The 15,058-nt window shown below is 35.8% G+C and overlaps 2 protein-coding genes across 2 annotated transcripts; both read right to left on the minus strand.

The window, feature by feature from the left end:
- Nucleotides 1–5,113: 5,113 nt before the first annotated feature.
- Nucleotides 5,114–8,450, minus strand: LOC107190722. Its single transcript, XM_015579584.1, has 4 exons — nucleotides 8,409–8,450; nucleotides 8,022–8,190; nucleotides 7,744–7,944; nucleotides 5,114–5,532 (listed from the first exon to the last, which is right to left on the minus strand). The coding sequence occupies exons 1-4, from the start codon at nucleotides 8,448–8,450 to the stop codon at nucleotides 5,114–5,116; spliced, it is 831 nt and encodes a 276-aa protein (XP_015435070.1).
- A 1,099-nt stretch (nucleotides 8,451–9,549) lies between these two features.
- Nucleotides 9,550–10,226, minus strand: LOC107190720 (isotocin receptor-like). Its single transcript, XM_015579583.1, has 3 exons — nucleotides 10,118–10,226; nucleotides 9,929–10,019; nucleotides 9,550–9,865 (listed from the first exon to the last, which is right to left on the minus strand). The coding sequence occupies exons 1-3, from the start codon at nucleotides 10,224–10,226 to the stop codon at nucleotides 9,550–9,552; spliced, it is 516 nt and encodes a 171-aa protein (XP_015435069.1).
- Between the last annotated feature and the right edge of the window lie 4,832 nt (nucleotides 10,227–15,058).

Consider the following 15,058-nt stretch of genomic DNA (forward strand, 5'->3'; position numbering starts at 1 on the left):
CCTCTCTACTCGATAATATTCGTAAGAAGAGATTTACATGTCTTGCGAATTTTATCGAGTAATCAGAGTTAATGCGATACAGGTGGATTCAACTCAAGTTCCGCGGGCACAAGTTATCGATATCTTCTACGGGGTAAGTAAACAGCTGTTCTACCGACGTTTCCTGCACGTCGTTGAGTCTTTAAAGTGACTGTAGGCCCCTGATGAGCCGTGATCCGCTGACACTCCGTGCGCGCGGATTGCCATGATTTGGGTCAATTTTTACACGCTTATAACTAACAAACGAAGCATTTTTCGCAATTTCGTTATTCTTGATTTTCGTCTTATTTTGCCTCAAAGAATCACCCCTTAAATTTTTTCCCACTAGTTGTCGAACACCCTGTATAAGAGAATATGTATTTGTGTAATATAAAATTTAAATATTAAAGAGGAATAAATACATCTCCCATTTTTTAAAATGCTTCTTAAATTAATATCTTCGAAGCTTTTTTTTTACTGACATATTACAAAATGAAATTATACAATAATTAAAAATAAAAAGTAAAACCGTCGCATCGGGATTCGGACGGGGTTTCGGACAGGGTCTTCATCATGATCGCATGACAGAAATCATGCAGCTCTCCGCGTTTAGGACGTAAACTTTAGGTTGCTTGGGATTTTTGACCTGGCTTGGGCCACTCGGCCGTCGTGTCGTAAACGCGTGACGTAGTACTTTTGCCGAGAGACAGCCGAAGCAGAACGCACACGGGCAGAGGTAGAAAACGCTTGCGTTGGGAGCGCCGAGTAGGACGTAGTGGGGGCAGAGCTCATACGGACAGGCTAGAATATGTTTGTGTAGAATACCCACGTGTGGCATTGAAAGGGTATGCGCTCACGCGAAAATCCCACGTGCAGGCATCAGTGCTGTAGAGGGCTAGAGGAAGCAGACGCCAGTTACCCGAGCGCTTTCCGCACCACTCGGCCGCACTGATGCCAGAATTGTGAGTAAACCGCGCGAGCGCTTACCCTCTCCATGCCTCCCGTGGGTATTTTACACAAGCATATTCTAGCCTGTCCGTGAGCTCTGCCCCCACTACGTCCTACTCGGCGACTCACCAACACAAGCGTTTTCTACCTCTGTCCGTGTGCGCTCTGCTTCGGGTGTTCTCGGTAAAAGTCTACGTCACGCGTTTACGACGCGACGGCCGAGTGGCCCAAGCCAGGTCAAAATCCCGTATCCCAAGCAATCTAAACGCTGAGAGTCGAGAGTCGAGAGCAGCATGAATTCTCTAACGCCCTCATGACGAGGGACCCCGTCCATAACCCCGTTGGAATCCCGATGCGATGCTTTTACTTTTTATTCTTAATTATTGTGTAATTTTAGTTTGTAATTTGCCAGTAAAATAAAAGGTTCAAAAATATTAATTTAAGAAGCATTTTACAAAAATGGGAGATGTATTTATTACTCTTTAATATTTAAATTTTATATTACACAAATACATATTCTCTTATATATACTATTGACAAATTATTCTTACAATTAGATGTTACCATCATTCTAACTATTGCAGTACATACATATGAAAACATTGGAAGAAAAATCCATCACATTAATATGTTACGTACAGTAAAATGAAAGCTTGGAAGATATTAATTTCAGAAACGCTTCATTGTCATATTCGGTAGTAGTACTATTATTCCAATTGCGGTTTAAACTATGTGCATATGTACTTCTTTTCAGATATAGAAAAGTAAAGGACCGACGCCGAGAGCAGAATGATTTCTCTCACACGCTCGTTCATGATGAAGAGCCTGTTCGTATCCCGATGCGACCGTTTTAGTTTTTATTTTTAATTATTGTATAATTTCACTTTGTAATATGTCAGTAAAATAACAGCTTCGAAGATATTAATTTGAGAAGCATTTTCAAAATTCGATTTTTGTATTAATGATATATTTCGCGTTTCTGAGAACCGTTGCAGTAGGTCCACGCACATGTGATGTTAGTAGTCCTTTACTTTTCTATGTCTGAAAAGAAGTATACACATAGTGTGAACCGCAATTGGAATAATAGTACTACTACCGAATATGACCATGACGCGCGTATATGAGCAGGTACTTAGGGTGAGACGTATCTGACCGCAACGCGGGCAACCCTATCGTAAATGGAGGCAATAACGAGACTGCACGGTGGCTCATTGTAACACATAATTTGGAAATGTCTTTATTACCGGAAAGTAGGACGGTATTGAATTCTTAGAAACCATTTTAACGCAAAGGGACTTTGAATTAGGTGCAATTATACGCGCGCCGAATACATTATTGTCCGATTATTTCAAAAGGGGTTGTTAGGAATTTCCCAGATTTTGAAAGAAGCATTTTAGCCGACCAAATAAATTAATATACCGTGAGTAAAGAAAGTCCATATTGAGGACGGAACACTTGTGACATTATTTACAGGACAAAAAGAAAAGACGATGTGTTGTATGTACATGCATATTATCCATGCTCACCGACATCAAATCAACAAAATGCATATGCGTGGACCAGCTTAACAAAAAAATCTGAATTTGAAAATGCTTCTCAAATTAATATCTTCCAAGCTTTCATTTTACTGTACGTAACATATTAATGTGATGGATTTTGCTCGGCCGTTCAGTATCAGTGGTTCAGTCGTGCGACGCAGACGTATAGGGTTGGCTGGATATGCGCACTTTACGGTTAGATGTATTATCTCCGTTATTTATAGAGATATCAACAAAGTTTATTCACAGAAGTTGTTCAGTATGAAGAGGGCTATTACGTAGCAACAATTTTTGCGTAGGTGGAGTATATTCTAAGTTTTCAAAGTTAATTGTTATTTTTATTAATGATATTGAAATATTATGGAAGAAAATACTTTTATTACATAAATCGATTCTTCCAAACATTCTGCGTGTTAGAAATAATTTGAATGAGACACGTGCTATCAGTTTGCTTTATTTTCCAACTCTATCTGCTTTGTCTCTTTGGCCCGTATTTATGTTCTGTTCGCACTCCTTCCACTTCCCTTTCACACATCATTCGTCCAATCACTCACACCTTACCTATTACTCGATCTCATTCGTTCTCATTTATTCGGCGCGCATTCCTTCCGCATTCAAACATTCTTTTTCGCTACATGCGTAATAAAGTATTAAGGTATTATGTGAAAAAGGTAATAATTCGTGACATATTTTAGTAGCAAATGTCTAGCTTGGTTAGCATCTTTTACCCAGTACGTGAGATCCGCGGGACTAGAAGCAATCAAATTGCCACCAATATTCATTGCACCAATAAAAACATTATTAAAACAGTATTATATACACTGCACATTCCGTGATGAGATATGCGAGTTAAACGCGACACCGTATGTGTTCCGGCCAGGGCGTACTGGGCGACAGAGTAGGCTACGCGGTCGTGTGTGAGAAATACGTGGGAGCAAGGGGCGTAGCTTTCGTGCCGATAACGGTGGCGCGGGAAACGAATGTCTACTGTAGTGATTCTTTTATTTTGTTTTAATATGTAAAAACTATTTTAACAATGACAAAAATAATTGCACGTGAAGTTTTTAATCAAATTGATAAAACATATTACACACTCTACGTAGAATGGCTTTAATCATATTTTAAAGTAATATTGTTAGAACCGACAATGTTACCATTGTGTGGGAAAGTTTGTATGTAACTTTGTATGCAATCAATAAATTGGTTAGATGGATTTCTGTTACTATATTCTAATATTTTTCATATTTTGTTGTCTTACTCAATTAAAATGATTTAATATTACAGACGGATATTAAAGATATAAATTATTTTTGCGATCAATTATTCAAATCATTTGAAGAATATGTTCATGAAATTAAGGACATACTTTGTGGGAAAAATATAGAGATTCTATTTCTTATTGATAACACAACCTTACAATGGAAGAATAATTTCTGGATTCTCGGAAGAATCAATTTAAACCCTGTTTCAGACATTAAAGTTATCTCAGGAAACTTTCAATAATCTTTGAAGTTTTATGAAAATATTCAAGGCAAATTAAATATACTCGAAGGAAAAAATAAAAATTTAATGGATACTAAAGCAAAGTTAATATCAGATATACAAAAAATGATAGAAGCCACAACTACTATAGAGCAGGATATGTATAAAAAATTTATCTTAATGTTAAATTCTAAGAAAACGAAGTTACGGGAAATGCATAATGCTATTAAAAAGAAGCAGGACTCTAAAGAATCAGTTTTTGATGTATGTACAGATAAAAGTGAAGTGTCAGACGAAGAAAATCATAAAGGAAATAAGAAAAGCAAGTTCGTTGATAATAAAAATTTTCCAACTACACAAAGTAGGATAAACGTATAAAAAATCTAGTCATGAAGAATTTACTAATAAAGATTGCACTAAAAATACCATTAGAGTTCAATAAAATTGTATAAAAGGAGAAGATAATGGTACATTAGCAGAGCTGGGCTGTACATCTGGAACCAGAAAATCAAGAAGCAGTTTAAATTTTATAGAAGAAGAATCAGAGGAGGAGTTCTCTCAATGAATTTTTCTGCATATTAATTGTGCAATCAATTAGTAAAAATTGTTCTCTTATATTTTCCATATAGATAAACGATTTAATCATTATTTTTTTAAACAGTTTATTCTTCTAATTAATGAATTGTATATAAAATATTTTTTACAATGTATTTTTTTGCATAAATGATTACTTTTTAAAGTAGGAGTAATATATTTTTATCAAATATTTTAGACGTCTGTCTACGGAAATTGAATTTCAATAAATTGTACATAAGAATTATTTTCATGAAAACTCATTCTATTCTGTATATACCTAAATATAATCTACATATAAAAATAAACTTGATCACTGTATGAAACGCTTACTAAATTGTGTCTCTTTCCAATACTGTAGCTCCTCGTAAAGTCTCAGTGGTCTCTCGAGTGAGGAATTAATTTCGATTTACCTATACTTAACACTAAACCTACCACGATCGGTTAAAATGACCAGTTTTGACGTACTAATTCCTACCTCTGAAGGGTTCGGTAGGTTTAGTGTTAAAATAGAAAGATTGAAGGGAATGACGACGATTCTCTCAGGAGGATATTTAATGTCGCGTCTCGTAAGAGAATTGTCTTTCGTCCTGTTCCGTTGGTACTTGAGGGTGAATAGGGGAGGTTAATGTTGATGGGTTCGGAGTAATGAACGGAGCATGATAATCGTAACGATAATAAGCGAACGATTCCCATCGAGTTGGATGTTGCATATCAAAAGATGCGGTGGTTGTAACGGGTGTGCTAGCAGGATAGTAATTTCTTTCAGGTATATTTGGAACATAATTATATTGGGGTTCCAACAGACTCTGCAAATGTCTTATGTAACTTATGGCGTGCCTGAGCGACTCTATCTTCGACAGTTTCTTCCCAGGTGGTTTGCAGATTGGTAGCTTTGACCGTAGAAGCTCAAACGCACGATTCATATCCCGCATCCTCGTTCGTTCTCGATCGCAAGCTGATTTCTTATAATCTGAAATGAACCACAGGCTAGATTAATATTTAAATGGAATCATTTTTTTTAAGTATTTGCACACACCGATTTATTTTAAGTAATTTATAGATTCTTCGATTGTGTCATAACTATTTCTATTAAATTATTTTCTTTTTCCTAGTTGCAGTAAACTTACAAATAATATGTTTTTGGACATTATATCCCCATTTTCTTCGATACCTTTATTATAATATACAGGAATGTTCTAATACCGTTTTCTCAACCAATGTACATTCTGCGTGCCGAAAAATACATTTAACTTTGAAATTTTTTTTTAGTGAAAACAAAGTCTTGGTAAAAAAAATTAACATTTGAAAGAGTATACTTAAAATTAACAGTCATCCAAATTTGCTCACAGAACAATAAAAAATAATAATTACACAATGATTTTCACTTATGACAATATTAATGTGTGCTTTGAAACAGAGTTTTATGGTACCAGGTAAAATTACTGTACCGTTTATTATGAATGATTTCCGAAATACTTATTTTTCACAAAATGGCAGTATGTAATTTGAAGTTAAAGCTTCAACTTTTCGCTACAGAGAGTTCACGGTTTTTACTTATAAAAAACTAAAAGGAGTTTTAAGTCACTTCTGAAAGACTCGTTTGAAGATCTCGTACCTACACGCCAAGCCAACTATGATCGGCTCCGCTTAAAACACTAGAATATCGTTGTCTTAAGGTAGGGGTGTCAAACTCATTTCAATCACAGGCCATTTGTCTAACAAGTAGATTTCACGCGGGCCGCACAATATGTATTTATATACCAGTCAACCGAACCTGCAAAGCCAAATTTTGTCCAATGCCTGTTTTAAAGTTATGGCTACAAGTTTGATACAAGATTTGCTGTAAACAACTTGCGCGCACATTGGCAGCAACATATGCAGCAAATTGGCTAGCGCGAACCTTGTTCCGGTTTTGCTTTCAATTTGACATAGGTCATGTTGCGAGACTTTCTGCCAAATTGCTTTACCATTTTATCAGCTGGCGTTGCCTGCAAAACCCAAGTCAAATGCGAAAGCAGATGGCTATAGTTTTTTAGACAACTTTTGTCATTTATTGCTGGCAATTTGCTCGAAACTTATACACAACTGGTTATCAGGGTTATTCCGTTAATTCAACTTTTAAATTTCACAGTTTAGCCGAACAATCACAGTGGAGGTCCCATTATGTATTATAAACAAAGAAATTTAAAATTGCTTACATTTTCACAATATTTTGAATTCGTATAAAGTTTAAGTCGTTGCGGGCCACAAAAATACACGTCGTGGGCCGCATGCGGCCCGCAAGCTACCAGTTTGACATCCCTGTTTTAAGGGATCATTTTGGAGTATATGTTATAAAAATTAAGCATGGCTTAGGAATTTATTATAAAGAAAATACACAATGGAATGGTGTAAAACTTGTTGTTGTTTACTACTATACATTTGAAGAACAAAATAAATTCTTGGAGAGGTAAAATAAATGGTTCATCAGTACGTATTTCCGAAGGTCTGTATACAGTTTGAAACTTAGTTGTCTTGCTGATACAGGTAATATCAGTTAATATGCTCATCTCAAACAAAATATTCAAACGGATTCTCAATTTCTATACGAATGGCTATTGCTGGTACCAAAATCAAATGATTTTATCCACTTTAACATATTTTTTACATTGAAAAACAGCTACAAGAAAAGTTGAATTTATATATTTTTATATAAATGTCCGCCATTTTTAAAATTTTGTACGCAAATAATTTATCATCGATATTTAGTTTTTAATATATTTTTGTTGGTACCGACAATAGCTATCCGCATACAACATAACAATCCGTTTGAATATTTTGTTTCAGATGAGTCTATGAAATGAAATCACCTACACCAGCATGTCAACTATGTTTCAAACTGTATACTGTATACAGATGTTCAGAAAAACACACTAATAAACCACTTATTTTACCACTAAAATATTATTTTTTGCTTTATAAATGTATAATAATAAACAGTAAAATGTTTTGTACTATTCTATTGTGTATTTCTTTTTATAATAAATTCCTAAACAATGCTTAATGTTTATAGCGTGCACACTGGAATGACCCCTTAAGAAATTTACAGAAAGATCCTATTTAGAACTGATTAGATCCTATTAGAACCTTCGAAACAGATTATTTTTGAAAAATCTTATTTTAAGCAGTACTTGTACCCCACCCTTTTCGGTTTGCGACGGTTCTCGCTGCACCGATTTAATGTCCGTTTCATGTAGGATCTCCAAGTGCGGATGAGTATTAATCACTTCTGGTTCAGGTACTCTTATCACAAACACACGACTGCCGTTCTGTTGGCGATCTTCGAAATTTCCGTCTTGCCACGTTCTTCTCACCGGCAGTCGCCGCGGCACGCTCGAATCTTCTGCAAGGAAATATTCGCGTCAGTATCGTTGCTTTCGATTTTCATCAGATATTTTCTTCATTTTCTTCATCGAATACCTGATCCGTTCTGAATCGATGGATCCTGCAAATATTGGTTGATCGGTAAAAATTGTGACGGAGAATCTTCTTCTCGATTCAATACTTCTTGTTGCTGTTTGGAGTTCTTGTCCAGGTCCAGCAATACCGGCGAACGCACGTAACCATCATTATTGCTATCATTTTCCGACTGAAACAAGCAGGATTCCCTCTTTATTGGATGAAAGTAGTAATTAACCGTTTATCTTCTTCTGATTTAGCAAGAAAGAATCATTGCCAACTTAATGGTTCTGTAACTCATTTAATAAAGAATAGGAATTCTCCGAAATGAGCCTTCCTCCAAAGAAATTAATTTTCTGGACCTGGTCTTCCGGCTTCTTGGCAACAAGTTGAAGGATGTAACTTTACCTCGTTTCTCAAGGGTTCACTGGTACAGTCTTCCGAATTCATACCGACGAATCGATCGTTTAACCGTTAATAAAACGATTCGTTGCGCCCTGGATGGATTAACCGAGAAATAGTTAAAGAACCGATCCACCTTCGATCTACCTTCTTCGAGAGACTTCTCTGGGGCATATATCATGCAAGACTGTCGAACGCGTTTGTCGTCAGATAAGATGTGGATCGGTCGCAGACAGTCGTTATTAATGTTAATTTCATCCATTTATTAAGTATTCAGGTGTTCCAACAGGGGATCTCAATCTACAGGGGGTAGGATCTAAGGCCCGCGCGAATGGTCTGGATTTATCAAGGGATATAAATCCTTCAATTGATAATGGCTTAATCATTCATGCAATCAGTTGACACGGAGAAACATTTTTCTTTGCGATTATCAATTGTAATCATTGTAATTCCAATGTTTGTTCTTGCATTCTGTTTTGCGTTGTTTCTGCGGCGCTACATGAGAACCACTGGGATGATCGGAATAAAAGTGGGAATACAAACATCGAAACATAATAGACGCCCGCTCGATGGAAATACTAATGAGCCGGTCTGTGCAAGTATAACGGATCGCAAAGAATAGCGATCGTTTTCGAGGATGCATCGGGATCTATGGTCCTAGGAAAAGTGAGACTTCTTTTATACACAAACGAGAAGAATTGAAACGTTGCGACAAAGTCTTCCAACGACGATGAATTCCATTGTAACGCCCATATCGATTATATCGCTAATATATTCACTTATTGCTAATGCTAAAGTCTCATTTATTTATCAAATATAAAATAAAATGTATTATAGTTAGCAACTTCTTCATGGAAGCATCTACCAGACGAATAAGGATCTTGATTTAGGATGACGATGCTTTAAAAACTCCGTCACAAGTTCGTTATATTAACGTTGTATAAACATTTTTCTGTTTATCGGTAATTTCCGTATGGTAGATCGTAAATGTTCTGTTTGAACAAATGACTTGTCAACGAAGATCACGATCGAAGAATAAATAAATCCACGAGTTTATGCAATCTGTGAAACTGTCTAGGAGCACCAGGAGAGTGAACGTCGGTCCTGCAAACGACTTTAAGTTACATTAGTTCATTCATATTTTGTATCACTTCGAATCTGTTGACTCATCGTTAGAAGAAGAGAAAGATGCTTTGGGATTCCATAAAACCCATAACAAACAACCAATACAAGGAGTTCTTGTGATCAAATAAAAACTAATTAACGATATGGACACCTTTGCGTTGTTCATCGAAGCTTTAAAAGCGAAAACGGTTAGTTTCTGTTGAAAAAAGTTCTCCGACACGTCATATTTCTTCGCGTTGATTTCTGATTTATTATTGCTCTTCCATATCCCTATACATATTCCTACGTACGTGTAAAGGAGAATAGTAGTAGGCAGGAGAAATGCCGTAATACTATACCTATGGATAATCATTGCAATTAATACTTCTTCACCTGTATTAATTAATTAATGCGTAATCTACCAAGTAACATACGCCTTCTCGCCATAAGGAACTTCGAAAGCCAGCGAACATTCCCAAATATTTGGCATAATTTCTTGGTACGAAAATATAAAGATTTAAAAATTTATTGAAAGAAACGCCAAAAATATATGTAGTGTTAAAATTGATAAATGAATAAGGATGGAGAAGTAATACAAACCTATGGAAAACAGAAAAATATAGCGGCAATCCAAGAGTAGTAAACCATAATCGCGGATATTTTGCCGGTGTTGCAGTATTTCAGGGGTCGAAAAGTCACGTGACGACTGTCGATCGCCATTGCTGCTAAGCAGTAGCACTGCCTACAGATATACATACATATACAGATGTATATATATAATAAAAATCTGCGAAATGGTAGAAAGCAATTTCGTAAATATACACATACGTATATACAGGGTGTTTGACTACTAGTGGGAAAAAATTTAAGGGGTAATTCTTTGAGGCAAAATAAGACGAAAATCAAGAATAACGAAATTTCAACAAATGATTCGTTTGTTAGTTATAAGCGTTTAAACATTGACCCAATCCGCGCGCACGGAATGTCAGCGGATCACGGCTCGTAAGGGGCGTACAGTCACTTTAAAGACTCAACGACGTGCAGGAAAAGTCGGTAGAACAGCTGTCTACTTACCCCGTAGAAGATGTCGATAACTTGTGTTCGCGGTGTTTGAGTCGAATCCACGTGTATCGCATTAAGTCGGATTACTCGATAAAATTCGCAAGAAATGTAAATATCTTCTTACGGGGTGCTGAACGATGTTTTTAAACAAGTGCATGCGTTAATTACTTATCGTTCGAAGCTTCGCCCGATAGGATAATATCTCTATTCCTGAAGTATTGAATATTGACTTACTGTATGTTTTATGTGCATTGCACATTGTATTACCACTTCGATCTTACTCCAAGTGGGTGAGGTTCTTGTATCCGCAAAAAATAACATGCAATTAACATGGATCATACAAAACGTATAATGATATTAGAATGAAACTAAGATGTAATTTGCGGCACCTGCATTACGATGCATAAAAAAACTTCATAACATAAAATAAAGAAAATTGTTAAACACATACATTCGGTGTAATATGTGAACCGTTTCTCACATGGAGTTGCAATTCGACGTTGAAAGTTCTTTTTACATGTTAATGTCAAGAGGGATAGCCGAAAACACAATAGGGAAGGTGTTCGTCGATGGCAGTAACACGTTACAGGCAATCGGCGGGTGGTCGCCCTGCAGAAGACAAGAGACAGTTTTATAATGTTCAGACTCGCACATCCTCGGCATTGTGGCCAAGTGGCCCCGAGTGGTGTATGAGAAAAAAATACAGATGTTGCTCTAAGAATGTACGAAAAGAAACGCGACTTCCAAGACACTTTCCCATGTAGATTTTCTTTCCCAAAAAGTATTGACCATGAAAGAGTGGGGATCGACCTATTACGCCACATCGATCCTAACGAGGGAGGATCAGTTCAATAATATCAATTGTCCTTTCCAAACGGTGCCCTTTGCATTCTACGAGCAAATAGAGTTCATGTTCGGAAAACTAAGTCTTAGTTTATTTAGCGAGAACGTAGTGATTATTTAGTAGTGTGGCGTATGTCGTCGTTATAAACAGTGCAAATTAATTATTGTAGGTTTTATTAAATATTGTAGGTTTTATTAAATATTGTAGATTTTATTAATTATTGTAGTTTTTATTAAATATTGTAGATTTTATTAATTATTGCAGGTTTTATTAAATATTGTAGATTTTATTAATTATTGCAGGTTTTATTAAATATTGTAGATTTTATTAATTATTGCAGGTTTTATTAAATATTGTTAGTTTTATTAATTACTGCAGGTTTCGTTAAATATTGTAGGCTTTATTAATTATTGCAGGTTTCATTAAATATTGTAGGTTTTATTAATTATTGCGTGTTAAAAATTAGTATAAATAGCTGTTATAAATTAAGTAGTGTAGGTTAAAAATTAGTGTTAAATAGTTATAAATAAATTATTTTAAGTGTTAATTTTGTGTAACGTGTAGGGTATTAAACCCAACGGAGGAACCGTTTGCGGGTCTAATTAATCGCGCAGTATGTGAACATTTTTCGCGATCGGGACAATCGGACAATCGCGCAGTGTGTTTGGACACTTTTCGTGGACTTTTATGGTGTACATGCATGCGTGGATTAATTTCATGGATACTCGTGGATAGGACAATTGTTATACGTGACAACTAGAGGGTTCATTAACCCTCTCTACTCGATAATATTCGTAAGAAGATATTTACATTTCTTGCGAATTTTATCGAGTAATCATAGTGAATGCGATACAAGTGGAGTCGACTCAAATACCGCGGGCACAAGTTATCGACATCTTCTACGGGGTAAGTAGACAGCTGTTCTACCGACTTTTCCTGCACGTCGTCGAGTCTTTAAAGTGACTGTACGCCCCTTACGAGCCGTGATCCGCTAACACTTCGTGCGAGCGAATTGCCATCATTTGGGTCAATTTTTAAACGCTTATAACTAACAAACGAAGTATTTCTCGCTATTTCCTTATTCTTGATTTTCGTCTTATTTTGCCTCAAAGAATCACTCCTTACATTTTTTCCCACTAGTAGTCGAACACCTTGTATACAAACGAGGAAGGTTTCAGGTAGTTGTAGGAAAGGTGTCAACTCGATAGACCTCTAGTGGCGAATGTAGGAGTTAGTGCCGCCACAGATGTTACCTTTACTCTAACTATTGCAGTACATACACATGAAAACATTGGAAGAAAAATCGATTACATTAATATGTTACGTACAGTAAAACGAAAGCTTGGAAGATATTAATTTAAGAAGCGTTTTCAAAATTAAATTTTTTTGTTAAGATGGTCCACGCATATGCATTTTTTTAGATTTGATGTCGGTGAGCATGGAAATACAACACATCATCTTTTTTTTGTCTTCTAAATAATGTCACAAGTGTTCCGTCCTCAATATGGACTTTCTGTATTTACGGTATATTCATTTCTTTAAGCGGATAAAATGCTTCTTTCAAAATCTGGGAAATTCCTAACAATATAACTGCACCTAATTCAAAATCCCTTTATGTTAAAATAGTTTCTAAGATGTCAATACCGTCCTACTTTCCGGTAATAAAAACATTTCCAAATTACGTGTTACAATGAGTCATCGTGCAGTCTCGTTATTGCCTCCGTTTACGATAGGGTTACCCGCGTTTCGAGCGTTTCGATCAGATACGTCTCACCCTAAGTACCTGCTCATATACGCGCCTTATGGTCATATTCGGTAGTAGTACTATTATTCCAATTGCGGTTTAAACTATGTGCATATTTCTTTTCAGACATAGAAAAGTAAAGGACCGCTAACATCACATGTACGTGAACCAACTGCAACGGTTCTCAGAAACGCGAAATATATCATTAATACAAAAATCGAATTTTGAAAATGCTTATCAAATTAATATCTTCGAAGCTGTTATTTTACTGACCTATTACAAAGGGAAATTATACAATACTTAAAAATAAAAACTAAAACGGTCGCATCGGGATACGAACAGGCTCTTCATCATGAACGAGCGTGTGAGAGAAATCATTCTGCTGTCGGCATCGGTCCTTTACTTTTCTATATCTGAAAAGAAGTACATATGCACATAGTTTAAACCGCAATTGGAATAATAGTACTACTACCGAATATGACAATGAGGCGTTTGTGAAATTAATATCTTCCAAGCTTTCATTTTACTCTACGTAACATATTAATGTGATGGATTTTTCTTCCAATGTTTTCATATGTATGTACTGCAATAGTTAGAATGAAGGTAACATCTAATTGTAAGAATAATTTGCCTATTGTATATATAAGAGAATATGTATTTGTGTAATATAAAATTTAAATATTAAAGAGGAATAAATACATCTCCCATTTTTGTAAAATGCTACTTAAATATATTTTGGAACTTTTTATTTTACTGGCAAATTACAAACTAAAATTACACAAAAATTAAAAATAAAAAGTAAAACCGTCGCATCAGGATTAGAATGGGGTTTTGGACAGGGTCTTCGTCATGAACGCGTAGAGAACTCATGCTGCTCTCTACTCGGCGTTTAGATTGCTTGGGATTTGGGATTTTTGGTAGGCGCGGTGAATACGGTTGGCCGATCGTACCAGTTGCAATCCATATTACTTTAAATGACACCACTGAGACGAGTACGAGACCAATTGGTACGATTCGGCCGATTGTAAACGCCGCGCGAGCGGCTCGCTTACCTGGAACTGGGCGCACGGTTACCTTTAACAGGTCCTTTGTGAAGTCTATAGCGGATCACTATTAGCAGTATATTGTTTTTTCGAGCGCCTAAGCACTTCTTTCGAATCCCCTGAAATTCTTGACTACCTCTTTTCAAAAGACTCTTTTGACATAATGAAACAATAAAGTATTCGACGACGTCTACGATGGACCTAATTAAAAGTCCCTTACCGTTGAAATAGCTTTTAGAAATTCATTACCGTTAGCCGTCGAAATTTTTGTCAATAAAGAAAATTTCCGGCAATAAAGGAATTTCCAAAATATTACAATGAGGCACATTTTAAATAGTTTTAAAAGACTATCGTACTTCGTTACTTTCGTTTGCTGCGAAACTTCTACTCAAAAGTGAGGAAGCGAAATTACAGAATAATTCAACAAAAAAAAAATAAGTTCATAGCAATCTTAATATTTTATCTTATGTTATTAAAATTACTATTTCAATTGTGTTTTTTTCTTTTCATATGGAGAAAAGCAAAAGACCATTCGGCATATACGTGGACCAGCTGCAGCGGTTTTTAGCGGGTAACATCTAATTGTAAAAATAATTTATGTGTATACAACATAATATGTATGTATATAATAAAAAATTTAGACATTGAAGTGGAAAACATTTATTTTCTTCTTTTTAAATGCTTCCTGAATCAATATTTTTTAACTTTTTTATTTTACTTAGAGGTTACCAAGTGAAATTATAAAATAATTAAAAATAAAAAGTAAAACCGCCGCATTGGGATTGGAATAGGGTCTCTTGACTGCTCACGCGCTTAGGTTGCGGGGCATCGCGTCGAGAACGTGAATTTTCGCCGCAGT

This window comes from Dufourea novaeangliae, unplaced genomic scaffold, assembly GCF_001272555.1.
Source record: "Dufourea novaeangliae isolate 0120121106 unplaced genomic scaffold, ASM127255v1 scaffold209, whole genome shotgun sequence".
Lineage (NCBI taxonomy): Eukaryota > Metazoa > Arthropoda > Insecta > Hymenoptera > Halictidae > Dufourea > Dufourea novaeangliae.